At 40.6% G+C, this 22612-nt stretch overlaps 1 protein-coding gene across 9 annotated transcripts in view; it reads left to right on the plus strand.

Annotated features, from left to right (window-relative positions):
- LOC141389903 (uncharacterized) overlaps positions 1 to 22612 on the plus strand; it is a 159030-nt gene that overhangs the window by 90889 nt on the left and 45529 nt on the right. For 5 of the 9 annotated variants that reach the window (XM_073962139.1, XM_073962140.1, XM_073962141.1 and 2 more), the window contains exon 7: positions 2967 to 3372. The exons of the other annotated variants lie outside the window; for them this stretch is intronic. In XM_073962139.1, the coding sequence (XP_073818240.1) occupies positions 2967 to 3372 (406 nt within the window). The remainder of the gene's footprint in view (positions 1 to 2966; positions 3373 to 22612) is intronic. 9 annotated transcript variants of the gene reach the window in all.

Genomic DNA, 22612 nt, shown 5'->3' on the forward strand with positions numbered 1-22612 from the left:
GAAAAATGTCCTTGCTGCTGGAATAAAGCAACAAATAAAGCTGTTGATTTGTTTGTTTGGTGTTTTATCTTTGTGTTATATTTTCTACTAACATTAGTTTAAATTTTCTGGGATTTGGGTGTGGAGAAGAACGATTGAAGATAAAATAAAACAAAGACAATAGTCATCTATACTAAACTCCATCTTCGCAGACAACTTTTCCAAATTAGATGTCCTTCGGAGCCATGTATTGAAGTAAATGATCTCCGAAGTTGTCATGAACTTTGCACAAAATGACCTCCGAAGTAATCATATCTGCAGTAGATGACCTCCGAAGTCATCATATCTGCTGTATATGACCTCCGAAGTCGTCATATCTGCAGTATATGACCTACGAAGTCATTATATCTGTTGTAGATGACCTCCGAAGTCATCATATCTGCAGTAGATGACCTCGGAAATCATCAAATGTACAGTAGATGACCTCCGAAGCCATCAACTCTGCAGTAGATGACCTCCGAAGTCATCATATATGCAGTAGATGACCTCTGAAGTCATCAAATCTACAGTAGATGACCCCCGAAGTCATCAAATCTACAGTAGATGACCTCCGAAGTCATTATATCTGCAGTAGATGACCTCCGAAGTCATCATATCTTCAGTAGATGACCTCCGAAATCATCAAATCTACAGTAGATGATCTCCGAAGTCATCAACTCTGCAGTAGATGACCTTCGAAGTCATCAAATCTACAGTAGATGACCTCCGAAGTCATCAAATCTGCACTAGATGATCTCCGATGTCATCGACTTTAAATCAAATAACCTCCGAAGTCATCATATCTGCAGTAGATGACCTCCGAAATCATCAAATCTACAGTAGATGATCTCCGAAGTCATCAACTCTGCAGTAGATGACCTCCGAAGTCATCATATATGCAGTATATGACCTCTGAAGTCATCAAATCTACAGTAGATAACCTCCGAAGTCATTATATCTGCAGTAGATGACCTCCGAAGTCATCAAATCTGCACTAGATCATCTCCGATGTCATCGACTTTAAAGCAAATGACCTCTTAAGTCATCAACTTTGCACAAAATGACCTCCGAAGTAATCATATCTGCAGTAGATTACATCCCAAGTCGTCAACTCTGCAGTAGATGACCTCCGAAGTCATCATATCGGCAGTATATAACCTCCGAAGTCATCAAATCTACAGTCTACTCTACAGTAGATGACCTTCGAAGTCATCAACTCTACAGTGGATGATCTCCGCAGTAATCATATCTGCAGTAGATGACCTCCCATGTCGTCAACTCTGCATTAGATGTCCTCCGAAGTCATCAAATCTACAGTAGATGACCTCCGAAGTCATCATATCTGCAGTAGATGACTTCCGAAGTTATCAAATATACAGTAGATGACCACCAAAGTCATAAACTCTGCTGTATATGACCTCCGAAGTCATCATATCTGCAGTAGATGACCTCCGAAGTCATCAACTCTGCAGTAGATGTCCTCCGAAGTCATCAACTCTGCAGTAGATGACCTCCGAAGTCATCAACTATGCAGTAGATGACCTCCGAAGTCATCCAATCTACAGTAGATGACCTCCGTAGTCATCAACTCTGGAGTAGATGACCTTCGAAGTCATCATCTCTGCAGTAAATGAGCTCCGAAGTCATCAACTCTGCAGTAGATAACCTCCGAGGTCATCAACTCTGCAGTAGATGACCTCCGAAGTCATCAACTCTGCAGTAGATGACCTCCGAAGTCATCAAATCTACAGTAGATGACCTCCGAAGTCATCATATATGCAATAGATGATCTGCGAAATAATCAAATCTACAGTAGATGACCTCCGAAGTTATCAAATCTACAGCTGATGACCTCCGAAGTCATCAACTCTGCAGTAGATGACCTCCGAAGTCATCAACTCTGCAGTAGATGACCTCCGAAGTCATCATATCTGCAGTAGATGACCTTCGAAATAATCATATCTGCAGTAGATGACCTCCGAAGTCGTCAACTCTGCAGTAGATGACCTCCGAAGGCATCAACTCTGCAGTAGATGACCTACGAAGTTATAAAATCTACAGCAGATGACCTCCGAAGTCATCAACTATGCAGTAGATGATCTCCGAAGTCATCATATCTGCAGTAGATGACCTCCGAAATCATTATATCTGCAGTAGATGACCTCCGAAATCATCAAATCTACAGTAGATGACCTCCGAAGTCATCAACTCTGCAGTATATGACCCTCGAAGACATCATCTCTGCAGTAGATGACCTCCGAAGTTATCAAATCTACAGTAGATGACCTCCGAAGTCATCAACTCTGCATTAGATGACCTTCAAAGGCATCATCTCTGCAGTAGATGACCTCCGAAGCTATGAAATCTACAGCAGATGACCTCCGAAGTCATCAACTCTGCAGTAGATGACCTCCGAAATCATCATATCCGCAGTAGATGACCTACTAAGTCATCAGCCCTGCAGTATATGACCTCCGAAGTAATCAAATCTACAGTAGATGACCTCCGAAGTCATCAACTCTGCAGTAGATGACCTTCGAAGTCATCAACTCTACCAGAAGATGACCTCCGAACTCATAAACAATTAAGTAAATTGACTTTTAGCCTACAGTAGATGACCTCTGAAGTAACTATCTGATCCTGAAGTCATTTAGCTATCAAAATTGTTTTTATTTATATTCCCCAAAAAAATAATTTACAATCGTTCCTCTCCGTACCCACCTACTCCCCTTCTATTCATAGTATAGATCTCCACCCTTATACTCTTTGTATTATATCCCCAACATGGTATTAGAAGCTAGTATGAAATCAATCCGTTATATTTAGTACTAATTCCATACTAATCCCTAATACAACTTAATATTTTTCTTCCTCTACGCCTGTGTTGTCGTTCTTCTATATTCGTCTCCCTGCCCGCCCCCCAACCTCCAACCTTCTAAACCATGTAGCAAAAACTATTGGATGCGGCTATAGAAAAAAATACTAACGATGAACTAAAAACTTTACAAGTAAAATTATCAATATTGGAAGAAGAATTGCGCAAAGCTTTAGCTAGGGCTGATGCGGCTGAAAGTGAATTAGAACAATTGAAAGGTCTTAAAGAGCAACAACAGCAGCAAAATTCAGATATGCCTATGCTACCGCCACCACCGCCTCCGCCAATGCCAAGCAAATTGCTTTATCAGGCCCCATCAAAGAATCGCTCGACATCTGGGGGTGGTGAGGAGGCTGCAAGTTTTTCGGATAGTATTGCCAAAATGCATGATTTCCATAGAAATAATGAAAGTGGCGAAGGTGTTTCGCAAAAACTAATTGAGACGGTTAAACAACAGGTACAACCCGAAGCAGCAACAGGTAGGTGGTGTATTTGTTTTTGTTTTTATGAAATTGGGTTTTTATCTTAAGAGAAAAACTACACATACCTCGTATCAACTACACACACACCCTCATGGAGTATACTTCGCACACATAAAAAGAAATCAAACTCAATCACACGACCGACACCTACATTCGTTTTATTCGAACTCGTTTTATTTAAAAAAGAGAAGACAACAAAGTACCAAGGAGTAAATAAATAACAGAGAATACACGTGCTTTTTCTATTGACCTCTCCCTCCTCTACTGTGGCTATGACAACTCAATGGCAGTGGGTTTATGTGGTTAATGGGAGATAGTTTCGGAGCTTGGTATATGTTGAGGTTAAGAAGGTTAAGTGGCAACCGCTCAATTGTTGTGCTCTTTTATTTAATTTGTTGCTTAAAATTCCTACGGTGGAATTAGGATGATGATTTTTTGCATCTCCAATTCTGTTACCCTGATAGAATTTATTTGTTGTTCTCCTCTCTTTGAGTATTTAACTAACTAACTCACTCAATTTGTATATAATATATGAAAACTAAACAATAAATAATAAATAATAAAAAAATAAATAACAAATAATAAGCAATAAATAATATATGTATAATAAATGATAAATAATAAATGATACAAAAAATAATACATAATAAATTATAAATAATAAATGATAAATAATGAATAATAAATTATAAATGATAAATAACCCAGCAAAAATTTGGAGCCTGTAGTCATTACGTAACCCTTTACAAAATAATGTAAACAAGCTTCTTTTCGCATTACAAGTAATCTGAAAAGTAATGGGTTACTTCTTAAAAAATTTACAAGGTAAACCTACTTACTTTACTCCTCACTAAGTAATGAGGACTGTGGCACAGTGTGTGTGTGGCCGACAATAAATCCTAGGGTTGTGTTTTCAACGCTCACCGTCGGCACGCGATTTTTTGACAAAAAAACAAAAACTTTTTGTTAATTAAAAAATTACAGTTCATGGTGCAAATGTGCACTGCGCATTTAAGTTCTTAAGCAACCCTTAATGTTCGTGTGCTTGGCCAGTGTATAGTGTGTTTGGCTAGAAATCAGAGGGTTCGCGTGTTCAACTCGGGCAGGGAGCGAAATTAAATAAAGTAAAATAAAAGTAAGAAGTGTGTTGAAATTAAAAACAAATTCTCCACATCAATTGTTCTAAAAATAGAATTTTTTCACCTTATTTTTCAACTTCTATTGTCCATAGAATAACTAGTTATTCTAGTGGTCATAAAATAACTAGAAACTGAGTGCGACATGCCTTTGTAAAAATAATGGGGAAGAAAAGGAGTTTGAGAGTAGTTACGGCTGCCAAAAATCCCTTACGAAACCCATGATTTTGGGAGGACTTTTTTTGCTGAGAAATAATAAATTACACTGTGCGACACAAAAATTATTAACCATATTCTGACACCACAGCGTGATGGAAGACCAAAAATAAGAAGATACGTGCCCCGGCGTTTTCCCCATCACTTCAACTTTCGCGGTTAAAGACCTGAGGCCTTGATGTCAAAAGGGATCATTTTGTTAAACACATATCTTCTAAACCGCTAAGAATTTGGGTTTACTCGTAGAGGAAAAGTTGTAGCTCTCGTCTTAAAGAATAATAATTGTGAACACATAAAATTCGTTCATCCTCTCCTTCATGGTCAAAATCGTCAAGGTCAAATCTCTCTCTTAATTTTTTTTCGGATGTTAGTCTAGAGATATCAAACCGATCAAAATTGAAGCAAACATCCAACTAGAACAATTTACCTTAGATCTTAGTAAACAACTTTCTAGAACATACGAACTCTGTAGAAACGGTTCTTTATAGCAAATCACATGCGATTTTTATCCTCTTTTCTCGGTTCCTGCTCCATATATACTAAACTGTTCACAATTCAAAAAACAATGGACCACAATAATGTATCAAAAATGTCAGCAAACAACTTTCTGGAACATACGAAATGTCTATGACCGGTTCTTAAATGTGACAAGTAAAAAAGTGTCAGTCGGCTCTGCCGACAGATATATACCCTCAGCCAATGTGAAGTGAAACTTTCACCTACGGATGGGTCGATTGGATTTAAGGTCTCTTCAGAATTTTGTTGCTCTTTTTGGACATTTGAACTTGCCGACAATAATGTGGATTGGGAATTAACTGCACTAAGACACAAATGTTGAACTTTTGTGTGGGAGGTACCCTTAGGGAGGACCGATATGGGCTATTTTAGAAGTTAAACTAAATTTTGACAAAATTTTGGACCAAATTGGTTGCCCCATTCAAGTGATATCGTCCTGCCATTTTAGTGACATTTTTTAAATATTGGGGAGAAGTACCGGAAGTTGTGGACCGGTATTGGCCCATGAAACTAAGTTTGGATATATTATGACGAAGGCCAAATGTTGGACCAAATCGGTTAAACAGTTCGAGAGTTATCGTGCTCTCCGACCGCCGCATATGGCGACATAAGGGTTTTTTTCCACTTTCCGGCTGTTTTGAAAAAACTTTTACCGTCGTAATGGAGGTAGCAAATGTAAATCGCTTCAACAAAAATCAAAGTGATTTGAGGGCAGGTCTTAAAGCGAACTTATCCGAAATTTTGTGTGAGAGGTACCAGAAGGAGTAGACAAATATAGACCATATTCGAACCTTATCTATGTATATATTAGGATGTGCAAAGTAGAGATTACATCGGTCACACCCTTCAAGAGTTACCGTACGAACAATTTTTCCGAACATTTTTGAACTTTTGTGGGGGAGGTACCTGAAGGAGTGGACCGATATGGCTTATCTTCGAACTTAAACTATGGTTGGACAAAATGTTACTAAGGTTAAATTTTGGACCGAATCGGCGGATCCGTTCGAGAGTTATCTTGCGCTCCAACCACTGCACACGGTGTCATAGGGGTTTTTTGCAACTATCTGGCTATTTTTTTAGGAAGTGTGTACTTGCCCCTGATGAAACTTGTACCGTCGTATGGGGAGCAGTGAATACAAGTTGCTAAAACAAAAATCAAAGCGATTCGAGAGCAGGTCCTAAAGTGAACTTATCCCAAATTTTGTGTGGGAGGTACCCGAAGGTGTGGACCTATTGAGTCCATGTTGGAACCTCATCTGTATTGTTCGTTAGTTTAACTGTTGACAACTGAATTTATTTTTATATTTTTAATATTGAATGTACACATAAAATGCAAAGGTGACTTGTTACAAATAGATATTGAATACAGTGTTTTTGTAAGTATCTAATCTAGTATACAACATCATCGATGTCTGGTAGACATTTCACGATTTGCTAAGTGCAAAATCGGTTACTCCCTTCAAGAGTTATCGTACGTACAAATTTTCCGAACATTTTCGAACTTTTGTGGGGGAGGTACATGAAGGAGTGGACCGATATAGCTCATCTTCGAACTTAAACTATGTTTGGACAAAATATTACGAAAGCCAAATTTCGGTTGATCCGTTCGACAGTTATCGTGCGCACCAGCCATCCAGACAGACTGACGGATGGACATTGCTCAATTGACTCCAAATTGTCTGAAACACATTTCGTCCAAACATACTTGGGGTCTAACTAGGCGTTTACACACAGACAGTATTGGCAAAACAATAGCAAAGTTACAAACCATTTTCACCAATACATTCATACTTTTCTCTATTACTTACTTACTTACTTAGCTGGCCTTTTACAGAACATTTGTTCCATAAGCCGAACTAAGAAAAAATCTCCAATCCTCTCTATTTGCTGCTGTATTTTCATAATCTGGGATATGTAGCTTTGTGATATCTCGTTTCACTTGTTCGCTCCAACGAAGCTTTGGCCTTCCAGATCTGCGAGAACCTCCATGCGGCCCGTATTTATACGCCTTTTTAGCGGGTTCATCATCACTCATTCTTATAACATGGCCTAGCCATCGCAATCGTTGTATCTCGATTCGTTCAATTATATTGATGTCATTGTATAGTTGATACAGCTCGATGTTCATACGACGCCGATATTCGCCGTCAACACAGATTGGCCCGTAGATCTTTCGAAGAATTTTTCTCTCAAATACACAAAGCACTGCCTTATCTGCTTGAGCAAGTACCCATGCTTCGGAACCATACATTAGCACGGGTAGTATCAGTGTTTTGTACAGTGTTATTTTTGTTTGACGAGAGGTGGCTTTATTCCTAAACTGCTTACTCAGCCCAAAGTAGCATCTGTTAGCCAACACTATTCTTCTTCGTATTTCACAACTGATGTTATTTGTTGTGTTTATGGCGGTGCCGAGGTAGACGAAGTCCTTTACTACCTCAAAATTATAGGTACCAACATTCACAGATGGTGCGGTGTTTATGGACATATTACGCGTCGATACCATCAACTTGGTTTTTACGCCGTTTACTGCCAGACCAACTTTAGCAGATTCTCTTTCGACTTTTGCAAAGGTGTCAGTTACTTCCTTTACCGATCGACCCATGATGTCAATGTCGTCGGCATAAGCCAGTAACATGTGGCTGTTCGTGTATATCGTTCCATTTCTTTTGACCTTCGCGTCTCGTATGACCTTTTCCAGCAGGATGTTGAATAGATCACACGACAGGCCGTCTCCTTGTCTGAAACCTCTTTTGGTAGTAAACTCTTCGGAGAGGTTCTTTCCAATTTTAACTGAGGATCTCGTCTCAGTTAATGTCATTCTACAAAGTCGAATGAGCTTTGCAGGAATACCAAAATCAGACATGGCTTGGAACACCTTTGAACGTATAGGGCTGTCGAATGCTGCTTTATAATCGACGAAAAGATGGAAGGTGTCGATCTGCATTTCTTGGGTCTTTTCCAGGATTTGTCTCAAGGTAAATATCTGGTCAATGGTGGATTTGCCAGGTCTAAAGCCGCACTGATAGGGTCCAATAATTTCATTGACCATAGGCTTTAGTCTCTCACACAATATGCCAGACACTATCTTATATGCAATAGGGAGCAGACTTATGCCCCTATAATTGGAGCACACAGTCTTATCACCCTTCTTGTGGACTGGACATAGGATGCTCACGTTCCAATCGTAGGGGACGCGTTCTTCCTGCCAGATGGTGCTAACTAGCTGATGCATACACCTTATCAGCGTGTCACCTCCGGTTTTGAACAGCTCGGCTGGTAGGCCATCTGCTCCTGCCGCCTTATTATTCTTCAGCCGGTTTATTGCTGTCCTTACCTCATCTTGGCTGGGCGGTATACATTCAATACCATCATCTGGGATTGGATCTGTGGTATCTTCGCCGTCTTCACTGCTATCGGATACCAACAGTTTGGAAAAATGTTCTTTCCATATCCGGAGCACACTATCTGTATCAGTTACCAAATTACCTTGTTGATCTCTACAGGAGGATATTCCTGTACCAAAGCCATCAGTTTGATGCTTCACTCTTTGGTAGAATTTTCGGACTTCGTTCTGTCTCCTGTACATCTCCATTTGTTCACACTCCCTCTTTTCCATTTCTCTCTTTTTCCTGCGGAAAAGGCGTTTCTCCTCTCTCCTTTTCTCCCGATACCTCTCTCGTGCGCTACGCGTTGCTACTGATTGTAAAGTAGCCCTATATGCCGCATTTTTTTCTTCGGTAGCAGCACGGCACTCCTGGTCATACCACGGATTCTTTGGTGGAGGTCTCTGGTATCCAAGTACTGATTTTGCGGCTGTTTGCATGGAGTGGGCAATATTTTGCCATTGTGCTGATATGTTATCGAGACGAGAAGCGCTATCATTAAGCAATTGGGTCAGTTGAGTGGAATATGCTGTGGCTATCTGTTGTGTTTGCAGCTTGGCGATGTCCAACTTTCTTGTTGTGTCTGTCCGTGCTTTATTTGCAACGTTTAGACGGGTACGTACCTTTGCTGCAACGAGGTAATGGTCCGAATCTATGTTTGCTCCTCGGAACGATCGTACATCCAACACGCTCGATGAATGTCTTCCATCTATCACAACGTGATCAATTTGATTTATTGTTCTTTGGTCTGGAGACAGCCAAGTGCCCTTATGAATATCGAGATGCTTAAATCTGGTACTGCTAACTACCATGTTTTTTGCCGCTGCGAAGTCTATCAGCCTCATTCCATTGTCTGATGTTTCACTATGTAGACTGAATTTCCCAACTGTTTGTCCAAAGATATTCTCCTTTCCAATTTTGGCATTAAAATCGCCTAGAACAATTTTAATGTCATGGGCAGGACAACGGTCATATGTTTCTTCTAAGCTCTCGTAGAATATATCTTTGGTCTGTTCGTCCTTGTCTTCGGTTGGGGCATGAGCGCAGATAAAGCTGATGTTGAAGAATTTTGCTTTAAATCGAATTGTAGCAAGTCTTTCATTCACTGGGGTGAAGCTGGAGACCAGATGTTTTAACCTCCGACCAACTACAAAACCGCAACCAAACTCATGCTTTGTGTCATGGCAGCTATAATACAGTGCGTCACCTTTAGGTGTTGTTGTGACATCTTTCCCAGTCCATCGTATTTCCTGTATGGCAGTAATATCGGCTTTGTACTTTCCAAGTACGTCTGCCAATGCGAAGACTGCACCTTCTCTATAAAGAGTGCGAACATTCCAGGTGCAGATTCGCAGATCATGGTCCTTAAAACGTTTGCTGGGTTCGTCAACTTTAGAGGGGTTTGTTTTTCTTTTCTTTCGTTTTTTCATAGTAGGCTGTTTTTTCTAGGGGAGGGTTACTAACCCGACGCCCAAACCCAAGTTTTTAACGTTCTTATGGGTGAACGCGCGGCACATGTTAGCTCACTACCTTTAACGGGTGTTAAAGGCAGTTCCCCAGGTGACACCACGGGGAGGTCAGTGTCCACTTGAGATGAAAGAGGGACCAAGATAAATCCTGGGCTTTGCCATGTTAAAACCGGTCAGGACCGTTCCTTGGTATCTTCCATCCCCTACGTCACCCATATTTAAAAATTGATAAATGTATTTGTGAACAAGTAAAAAAGTATCAGTCGGCTTTGTCGACAGAGATATACCCTCAGCCTGTGCAAATTGAAACACTTTTTTTCACAATAAACTATTTTGGTCTCGTATGAACCGACAAATATGTTGATTGGGATTAAAGTTCAAAAATTTTGCTGAAAAGGTACTTAAAGGAATGGACCGACATAGACCATGGGGGTGTCATAGGGGGTTTTTACACCCTTCGGGCTGTTTTCTCAAGAAGTATGGACTTGCCCCTGAAATAACTTTTACCATCGTAATTGAGGCAGCGAATGTAAGTTGCTTCAACAGAAATCAAAGTGATTCAATAGCAGGTCTTAAAGTGAACTTATCCAAAATTTTGTGTGGGAGGTACGGGATGGAGTGGACAAATATAGTCCATATTCGAACCTGATCTATATCTGGTAGATATTATGAGAATGTGTAAAGTATGGACCAAATCGGTCACTCCCATCAAGAGTTATCGTGCCCACAATTTTTCCGAATATTTTTGAACTTTTGAAGGAGTGGATCGATATGGCTTGTCTTCGAATTTAAACTATGTTTGGACAAAATATTACGAAGGCAACATTTTGGACTAAATCGGCAGATCCCTTCGAGAGTTATCTTGCGCTTCAACCACTACACACGGTGCCATAGAGGCTTTTTGCACCTTTCAGCCTATTTTCTCAGGAAGTATGGACTTGCCCCTGATGAAATTTGTACCGTCGTATGGAGGGCAGTGAATACAAGTTGTTGCAACAAAAGTCGAAGCGATTCGAGAGCAGGTCCTAATCTGAATTTATCCGAAATTTTGTGTGGGAGGTACCCGAAGGAGTGGACCGATTGAGTCCATATTCGAACCTCATCTGAGTGTGGTAGAAATTTCACTATGTGGAAATTATGGATCAAATCGGTTACTTCCTTCAAGAGTTATCGTGCGCACAAATTTTCCGAACATTTTCGAACTTTTGTGGGGGAGGTACCGGAAGGAGTGGACCGATATAGTCCATCTTCGAACTTAAACTAAGTTTGGCCAAAATATTACCAAAGCCAAATTTTTGACCGAATCGGTTGATCCATTCGAGAGTTATCGTGCGCACCAGCCAGCCAGACAGACGGACGGACAGACAGACAGACAGACGGACGGACATTGCTAAATCGACTCCAAATTGTCTGAAACACATTTCATCCAAACATACTTGGGGTCTAAAACCATTATTTCGATGAGGCACATTTTGCCCGTATGAAAGTGTATATACCCTCGTTAGCATAAATGCTGAGGGTATAAACATTATAAGTAATAAATAATAAATAATTAATAATAAATAACAAATAATAATAAAAAAATAAATAATAACTAATAACTATTAAATAATAAATAATAAAAGTCTTTACAAAATCCAAAAATATTAAAAAAAAACACGTTATTTGTTGACAATGTTTGCTTCACAAATCCACGCTTATTGCGCATTTAGCCTGCTGAATTCTAAAAGAGTTTACAAATTTAGTTAATTATGTCTTTAAAATATGTCATCTACAAGAGTTCTTTCAAAAATGGCCAAATAAAAAATTTCGCCATTTCCCAAATATACCCACGAAGTTGGTGCAAAATGACACTACGGTCTCAGCTTGCAAGCATTCAATCCACAACGCTTTTTATTTACTAAAAAATTGAAAATACCATAAAATATGAGACTACTCTGCTGCAGAGGGTGATGCTCTTGGGCGGCACAGTCAAAACAAACAGTCATGGCAGCCACTGAGTGGTTGGCAGGGTGGTGGTAGGTGGGTAGTACTACCTATCAACAGCCAACATTTTTATTCATAGGTTTCCTTGAAGCCATTTCCCTGCTCAATAACAAAACATAATAAATTTCAATATAAACACAACGCATTGCAAGGACACCACATTGACTTACAGACTCCCACACGCACACCCGCACACACCCTCTTTTTGTTTTTTTGTTGTAAAAGTGTATTGAAAACAGAAAATATTTTTATTATTTTACATTAGGTTTGAAAATGTGAGTGAGTCCATTCCTTGCAAAAAATATTATTTGCCCCCATTTCGTGTTATTTCAAGTTTTTATTGATTTAAAGTGGTAAATATTCATCAAATTTTAATTAGTTTATTATATCAACATTTAAATTCTGAAATACCATACATTCATTTATTATCACGCACATACACACACTCGCTTGGTTATACAACAACAACCAGCATTCACACATGTCCTAGAAAAGAGAAAGTTTGATTAACTGAATTATCAGTTAGCAACTGTCAATTAAGAACATACAAAGCACTCCATAAACATTAGAGTAGAACTAGGAAAAATCATATAAAAGAAAATAAAACCTTACCTTTTTATAAATTTAAAATTAATTTATTAAACTTATCAGTTAAATATGCCTCATTGAAATAATAATATCGATCTCATATATGTAAAGACCCGGTCTGTTTCAGACAATTTGAAATCAATCTAGCTTTGATTGTACGATATTGACATAACCCAGCAAACCAATCGTACCGACATTGTAACGAAATCGGAAGAAAATTCGGACGATACGTCCGATATCTTAACGAAAGTTGTATGAAGTGGTTGACATAATTTCGGAACGAAATGTGGGAGCGAAATCGGATCGATTTCGGTCTGATTTCGTAACGATGTTTGAAGAAAATCCTTGGAAAAGTCGGAAAGGAAATTTCTTTCCAACATTCGTTCCGAAATCGGTACAAAATCTGAACTATTTCCGCTCGGAAAAGTCGTTTAGAAGTCGGAACGAAATCTAAACGACTTTGCTTCCGAAATTGTTCAGACGTGTCGGACATCGGACATTTGGTTTGCTGGGAAGTGATAGATTAAATATCGACATAGCTAAATTAGTACAATTCTTCCATCTAAGGAGTATGAAAATATCCGTCGCTAAATCTACCGTCACACTGTTCACCACTTGATGTGCGAAATGAAACTCCTCCTGAACATATTGTTCCATGGTGTCCTGATTCCGATCACTAACCACTTCTAGATATTGGGTGTAAATGTATATGCTTAAGTGGTCCAAGCCACAATAAGGTCTTCAAGTCGATGGTTAGCAACACGTGGGTTGCTGACAAAGAAACCTTGAACCTTGGGCGCCCCTACCAGTATTAGCGTAGAGTGTCACAGTTCGCCAGGCATAACCATCGTGTCAACTGGGCTGACAAATGACGTCACCTGACAACTCGTCGTTTCCCTTGGATCAGACTATCTCCCCATAATTATCTCCATTAGGAGACCGCCAGATTTCATCCACTTTGAACGCCTAGTTTCAGAGAGTTCATTAATCACCGCTTCAGAGATCTGCCCGACCTTTCTGATGTTTGGGTAGCAGAAAGGAAACATCATCACCGCTGCAGCAGCTCGCCATATATTCGCAGTGAGGCCAAACTTCCCAGCAGAAGAGACGGAATTATCAAATTAGCGTGATGATCTTCGTCGTGCAACCTCAGTGACCCAAGAGTCAGGAAGCTGACATTGGAAGTTAACAGGTTGGTCGGTGAGAATATCACCTTAATATCCGAAATGAAACTCCTCCTGAACATATTGTTCCATGGTGTCCTGATTCCGATCACTAACCACTTCTAGATATGTGAATGTTTAACTGGCCCGTGCCACAACAAGGTCCTCAAGTAGCGGTGGCCGGCCACTTGGGTTACTGACAAAGAAATCTTGGGAGCCAAGGGCCGTTACCAGAATTAGCGGAGAGTGTCACAGTTCGCCAGGCATAACCATCGTGTCAGCTGGTCTGACAAATGACGTCACCTTATAACCCGGTGTTTCTCTTGGATCAGACCATATCCCCATAATTATCTCCATTAGGAGACCGCCTGATTTCATCACCTCTGAACGCCTAGTTTCAGAGAGTTCCTTAGTTACAGCTTCAGAGATCCCCACGATCTTTCTGATCTTTGGGTAGCTTAAAGGAGACATCATCACCGCTGCAGCAGCTCGTCATATAATCGAAGTGAGGCCAAATTTCCCAGCAGAGGAGACGGAATTATCAAATGAGGGTGATGACCTTCGTCTTGCCAACCCCAGTGACCCCAGAGTCAGGTAGCTGACACTGGAAGTTAAGAGGTTGGTCGGTGAGAATATGCGGAATATGTGGTTAAATCATCTGAAGAGTTGGAATATTGCAGCCGGAATAAGTGAATTGTTGTCACTCTCGAACCCTGGAAAGAAGGAAGATAGGACCTCCGTCACCTACGACGATGTTACGCTGACTGACTGATCCGAAGAGGTGCGCAAGTTATTTCAATCGACAGTTTGTCGAGCACCCCGGGAGTGACAGGGCAAAGATACTAGTATTACGACGCATTAAATCTCTTCCTGACGAGGATAAATCAATGGATAATGTTGCGAATGTCATCAGGACCGCTGAATCGTCCAAAGCATTGGGCCGTCATAGAATATCCATGGGAATGCTGAAAACGCTGGATGTGCGGGGATCGAGTAGCTCACTAAAGGTCTCAACCTGTCGCTAACCACACACATCGTTCTCGAAGTCTGGAAAATTGACAGGATGGTCCTGCTACGAAAGCCAGCAAAAGATGTCAGCAAAGGTGAAGCGTACAGATCGATTTCGCTTTTGTCGCCTGTAGAAAAGCCACTTGAGGCTTTAGTACTCCCCAGCGTCAGAAATATCTACCCAGTTGCTGATCATCAGCATGGGTTCCGTAAGCAGCACAGGACGACAACAGCGCTGCACGCCATCTCCACACGTATTTGTCGAGGACTCAATCAGATACCGCCGTGTGATAGAACAATGATAGTGGCGCTAGACTTATCAAAAGCCTTTGATACTGTCAGGCACTCCACGCTGTTTGAGGACATCGAGCAGAATACCCTCCGGCCAAGTATGAAACGTTAGGTAATCAATTATATGTGTGGACGTCAGTCGTGTACGTGGAATTCAGGAACAAAAAGTCCAAACCCCGTAGAGTGAAACAGAGAGTTCCCCAAGAGAGAGAGAGTTCTCTCCGAAACTGTTTAACCTCCACTTCTCCTGTAGACGGCATCGAGATCGTAACTTATGCGTATGATCTTGGCGTCAGTTACCTATCCTGATGACATCTGTGAGAGACTGAACTAATATTTAACCGATCCTACCACGTTTTTCAACGCAAGGAATATACGGATATCCTCCACTAAATCTACGGCCACTCTGTTCACTACATGGGCGGCGCAGTGTAGAAGAGAGTTGAATGTCGTGGTCGATGGTAGCAGAATTCAGACCACAAACTATCCCAAAGCTCAAGGGGTCACATTCGACAGCATGTTCATGTCATCCGCGCATGCTACATCTATCTGCGACAAGCTGAGATGTAGAAACAAGGTTCTTGAGTCCCTAGTAACGCGATAGGTCGGTCTTTGGTAAGCAATGCGGCAATACAATGGCATTCTTTCGTTACAGCTCTTGTCGGGTGTTACCGTGACAGTCATCCTAATCACCGTAAGACTCCCCCAACCAGGAATGTCAGGAGGGATTTTTATAATCTAGAAAGTGAGGTTCAACGTTACAAGAGAGAACCCCTAGATCAGCAAGCCTATCAAGCAGGTATAAACAGCATCCACACGGATACAGTCGCAAATGCCATAAACAACTATCGTTTGAATACGGTTCTCGGGGTGCATCCCACATTTATCGCAGCTGACCACGACAAACCAGAGTAGTTTTGGCTCAAGTATGCTCTGGATGGTGGACCCGTCTATATTCTTATAGGGCGAATGCCCAGCATGCTACACCTACCCGGCCGACATACTGCACCTTTTCAACTGTCCTGCCAAACCTTCTCAACTAACTCCAGTAGATTTGTGCCATACACCTGCCACCGAAGCAGCCGCATTTCTAGAACTGTAGATAGACCTAGACCAAGATTATTCAGAAAACCGAATATAAAACACATACAACAGTAAGGAAAGGATGATAATCACCCTATGATGGATAAGACTCCCCCCAACAAGGTATTTCAGTAGGGATTTTTATAATATAGAAAGAGAGGTCCAACGCTACAAAAGGGAAAACCTCGATAAAAAAGCCTATCAAGCCTTTATTCTTATGGCCAGCATGCGACACCTGCCCGCCCGACATACTGCACCTTTTCAACTGCCCTAACTCCAGTAGATTTGTGTCATATACCTGTCATCGAAACAGTCGCATTCCTAGAACTGGAGGTAGACCCAAACTCAGGTTAAGCAGAAGAACGAACAGAAAACACATAAACCAGTAAGGAAAGGATCAAAATCGCGCTAAGCCGACTTTATGATACCCTACACCACTGTGAATATGTAAAATGTATTTGGGAGCTACATCTTAAACCTGATTTCGATATAATATGGCACTCTTATTTCTAGACGAATTTCATGGAAATCGGAAATATATAGAGTGTGTGTTTGAAATAGGCAGAAAATATATATAGGAGCTATATCTAAATCTGAGCCAATTACGATATTATTTGACCAAATTTAGTCACACATTCCAAATTTCATCAAAATCGGATATATATAGCGTGTTTGGTGCAGCAAATACGTGAAATCGGCCCAAAATATATATGGGAGCTAATCGGAACCGATTTCGATATAATTTGGCACATTTATTTCTCGACCTGGTGTCGTAGGGGATGGAAGATACCAAGCAAAGGTCCTGCCCGGCTTTAACATGTCAAAGCCCTGGATTTATCTGGGTCCCTCTTTCATCTCAAGTGGACACTGACCTCCCCGTGATGTCACCTGGGGAACTGCCTTTAACACTCGTTAAAGGTAGTGAGCTAACATGTGCCGCGCGTTCACCCATACGAACGTTAAAAACTTGGGTTTGGGCGTCGGGTTAGTAACCCTCCCCTAGAAAAAACAGCCTACTATGAAAAAACGAAAGAAAAGAAAAACAAACCCCTCTAAAGTTGACAAACCCCGCAAACGTTTTAAGGACCATGATCTGCGAATCTGCACCTGGAATATTCGCACTCTTTATAGAGAAGATGCAGTTTACGCATTGGCAGATGTACTTGAAAAGTACAAGGCCGCCATTACTGCCATACAGGAAATACGATGGAACGGGAAAGGCATCACAACAACACCTAAAGGTGACGCACTGTATTATAGCTGCCATGACACAAAGCATGAGTTTGGTTGCGGATTTGTAGTTGGTCGGAGGTTAAAACATCTGGTCTCCAGCTTCACCCCAGTGAACGAAAGACTCGCTGCAATTCGATTAAAAGGAAAATTCTTCAACATCAGCTTTATTTGCGCTCATGCTCCCACTGAAGACAAGGACGAACAGACCAAAGATATATTTTACGAGCGCTTAGAAGAAACTTATGACCGTTGCCCTGCCCATGACATTAAAATTATAGTAGGCGATTTTAATGCCAAAATTGGAAAGGAGAATATCTTTGGCCCAAAAGTCGGGAAATTTAGTCTCCACAGTGAAACATCTGACAATGGTATGAGGCTGATAGACTTTGCGGCTGCAAGAAACATGTTAGTTAGCAGTACCAGATTTAAGCATCTCGATATTCATAAGGGCACCTGGCTGTCGCCAGATCAAAGAACAAGAAATCAAATTGATCATGTAGTGATAGATGGAAGACATGCATCAAGCGTGTTGGATGTACGATCGTTCCGAGGTGCAAACATAGACTCGGACCACTACCTTGTTGCAGCAAAGGTACGCACACGGTTAAACGTTGCAAACAAAGTGCGAACAGACACAACACGGAAGTTTGACATCGGTAAGCTGCAATCACAACAGATAGCCACAGCATATTCCACTCAACTGGCCCAACTGCTTAATCAAAGCACTGCTCGTCCCGATAACATATCAGGACAATGGCAAAACACTACCCACTCCATGCAAACAGCCGCAAAATTAGTACTTGGATACCAGAGACCTCCACCAAGGAATCCATGGTATGACCAGGAGTGTCGTGCTGCTACCGAAGAGAAAAATTCGGCATATAGGGCTACTTTACAATCAGTAGCAACGCGTAGCGCACGAGAGAGGTATCGGGAAAAAAGGAGAGAGGAGAAACATCTTTTCCGCAGGAAAAAGAGAGAGATGGAAAAGTGCGAGTGTGAACAAATCGACATGTACAGGAGACAGAGTGAAGTCCGAAAATTCTACCAAAGAGTGAAACATCAAACTGATGGCTTTGGAACTGGCACATTCTCCTGTAGAAACCAGCAAGGTAATTTGGTAACTGATACAGATAGTGTGCTAAGGATATGGAAAGAGCATTTTTCCAAACTGTTGGTATCCAATAGTAGCGAAGTCGACGAAGATACCACAGATCTAATCCAAGAAGATGGTATTGAATGTATACCACCCGGCCAAGATGAGGTAAAGACAGCAATAAACCGGCTGAAGAATAATAAGGCAGCAGGAGCTGATGGCCTACCAGCCGAGCTGTTTAAAACCGGAGGCGACACGCTGATAAGGTGTATGCATCAGCTAGTTAGCTCCATCTGGCAGGAAGAACGCGTACCCGACGATTGGAACCTGAGAATCCTGTGTCCCGTCCATAAGAAAGGAGATAAGACTTTATGTTCCAACTATAGGGACATAAGTCTTCTCCCTATCGCCTACAACATAGTGTCAGGGATATTGTACGAACGACTAAAGCCCATGGTCAACGAAATAATTGGACCATACCAATGTGGCTTTAGACCTGGCAAATCCGTCATTGACCAGATATTTACCCAGCGGCAAATCCTGGAGAAGACCCAAGGAATGCAGATTGACACCTACCACCTTTTTGTCGACAGCCCGCTGCGTTCAAAGGTATTCCAAGCCATGAATTTGGTATCCCCGCAAAGCTCATTCGGCTTTGTAAAATGACTCTAACTGACACAAGATCTTCAGTTACAATAGGAAGAACCTCTCCGAAGAGTTTTGTACCAAAAGTGGTTTCAGGCAAGGCGACAGCCTTTCGTGTGACCTTTTCAACAGCCTGCTAGAAAAGGTTATACGAGAGGCAAACGTCAAAAGAAGTGGCACAATCTACACCAATAGCCACATGTTACTTGTTTATGCTGATGACATAGACATCATGGGACGATCAGTAAAAGAAGTAACCGATAACTTTATGAAGGTCGAAGGAGAATCTGCTAAAGTGGGTCTGGCGGTAAACGGCGAGAAGACAAAGTTAATGGTGTCGATGCGCAATGAGTCCATTGAGATCGGACCAACTGTTGAAGTTGGTTCCTATAATTTTGAGGTAGTAAAAGACTTCGTATACCTAGGCACCGCCGTAAACACAACAAACGACATCAGTTGTGAAATAAAAAGAAGAATTGTATTGGCCAACAAATGCTACTTTGGCTTAAGTAAGTACTTTAAAAACAAAGCCGCAACTCGTCAAACAAAAAGCGCTTTACAAAACACTGATACTACCCGTGCTGATGTATGGCTCCGAAGCCTGGGTACTTGCGCAAGCAGATAAGGCAGTGCTTGGCGTGTTTGAGAGAAAAATTCTTCGAAAGATCTACGGGTCGATTTGCGTTGACGGTGAATATCGACGTCGTATGAACCACAAGCTATATCAGCTATACAAAGACATAAATATAGTTAAACGTATCGAGATGCAGCGATTGCGTTGGCTAGGCCATATAATAAGAATGAGCGATGATGTACCCGCTAAAAATGCGTATAAATTCGAGCCAAATGGCGGTGCACGCAGAACTGGCAGGCCAAAGAATAGATGGCGCAAACAAGTGGATGATGAGATGTCAAGGCGCGGTATTCCAAAAAGCGAAGCACAAAACAGAGAGAATTGGAGATCTTTTCTTAGTTCGGTCTATGGAACAAATGTTCTGTAATGGGCCAGCTAAGTAAGTAAGTAAGAATTCAGTCACACATTCCCAATTTCATCGAAATCGGACATATATAGCATGTTTGGTGCAGCAAAAATATGAAATCGGCCGAAAATATATATGGGAGATATATGTATATCCAAATCTGAACCGATTTCAATATAATTTGGCACACTTATTTCCTGACCAAATTCAGTCACACATTTCAAATTTCATTGAAATCGGATATATATAGCATGTTTGGTGCAGCAAAAATGGGAAATCGGCCGAAAATATATATGGGAGCTATGTCCAAATCTGAACCGATTTCAATATAATTTGGCACATTTATTTCCTGACCAAATTTAGTCACACATTCCCAATTTCATCAAGATCGGACATATATAGCGTGTTTGGTGCAGCAAATACGTGGAAATCGGCCCAAAATATATATGGGAGCTATATCAAAATCTGAACCGATTTCAATATAATTTGGAAAATTTATTTCTCGACCGAATTCAATCACACATTCCAAATTTCATCGAAATCGGACACATATAGAATGTTTGGTGCAGCTAATACGTGAAATCGGCCGAAAATATATATGGGAGCTATGTCCAAATCTGAACCGATTTCAATATAATTTGGCACATTTATTTCCTGACCAAATTTAGTCACACATTCCCAATTTCATCAAGATCGGACATATATAGCGTGTTTGGTGCAGCAAATACGTGGAAATCGGCCCAAAATATATATGGGAGCTATATCCAAATCTGAACCGATTTCAATATAATTTGGCTCATTTATTTCCTGACCAAATTTAGTCACACATTCCCAATTTCATCAAGATAGGACATATATAGCGTGTTTGGTGCAGCAAATACTTGGAAATCGGCCCAAAATATATATGGGAGCTATATCTAAATTTGAACCGATTTCAATATAATTTGGAAAATTTATTTCTCGACCGAATTCAATCACACATTCCAAATTTCATCGAAATCGGACATACATAGGGTGTTTAGTGCAGAAAAAATATGAAATCGGCCGAAAATATATATAGGAGCTATATCCAAATCTGAACCGATTTCAATATAATTTGGCACATTTATTTTCTGACCAAATTTAGTCACACATTCCCAATTTTATCAAGATCGCACGTATATAGCGTGTTTGGTGCAGCAAAAATGTGAAATCGGCCCAAAATATATATGGGAGCTATATCAAAATCTGAACTGATTTCGATATAATTTGGAACATTTATTTCCTGACCAAATTTAGTCATACATTTCAAATTTCGTCGAAATCGGTCATGTATAGCGTGTTTGGTGCAGCAAATACGTGAAATCGGCCGAAAATATATATGGGAGCTATATCCAAAACTGAACCGATATTCATCAAAAGTAACAACATTCTTCCTATGGCTAAAAATATGATATTCCCAAATTTTCATATGAATCGGTCAATAAATGTGACATGTACGTTGCGAACGGACGGACATGCATAAATCGACTCAGAAAGTCATGCTATGTATATTCCCAAAAGGAACTATGGGTCTATCTCGTTTTCTTATGCATGTTACATACAAATGCACAAATACATAATACCCCTTACCACACTGTGGTATCCTAATAAATACTGTTACAACAACCAGAAAGATCTGTGTTTCATTCTTTCTTTCGGTGATAGTTTTGGGCACTTCCTATTAGCCCACTAAGGTTTTAAAGAGAGTTAATGTTATCTTCAGATGAAAGGGTCTTGAACTTTGCCCTATTGCAGCCAGTCAGAACATGGTTCGGTATCTATTATCCTCTGCTGTCATTTTATAACTTTTATGTCCGCCATAGCTATTCCAAAAAAATGCCACATTCTCATTTGGGGGGCTTCTCTGAAATTTAGCCAACATAGTTTTAAAAATTCCTCTTATAAATTCACAATTATTTACAGTCGTATTATTTTCAAATATTAATGTTCACACACACAATAATACAATATTACAACAAAATCACATACTTATTTTGAAAACAGGGAATTATTTTGAAATGTATTTTATCGCACGAAATGTCAAAGCCTTAGAAATAAATTCCAATGAAAAAAGAAACAATTGTAGCAACGATGCTTGGTGCTGGGCAAAATAACTCATTCCCATGGCGTAAAGGAGTCACCTGGCAAATACACATGTCAATCAACTTAACTCACACACACACCCATAGACATACACACACACGCAAACACCCACTCGCAAATTACCCTTGCCATTTTTATTGTCTACTCTTCTGTTAGATGGTGGACGGGTGTGGGTTGTGCGAAAATATATGTGAAATCTCGATGACATTATTCCGTTTATACTTTTTCCCTCCCATACCTCTGCCTATGGTTGTCTTCACGTTAGATACATTGTCGTACACCCCACTGATGGCATTGCTATGCGTATGAATAGTAGT

This window comes from Musca autumnalis, unplaced genomic scaffold (genome assembly GCF_047663935.1).
Source record: "Musca autumnalis isolate F117 unplaced genomic scaffold, ASM4766393v1 scaffold_1, whole genome shotgun sequence".
Classification (NCBI taxonomy): Eukaryota; Metazoa; Arthropoda; class Insecta; order Diptera; family Muscidae; genus Musca; species Musca autumnalis.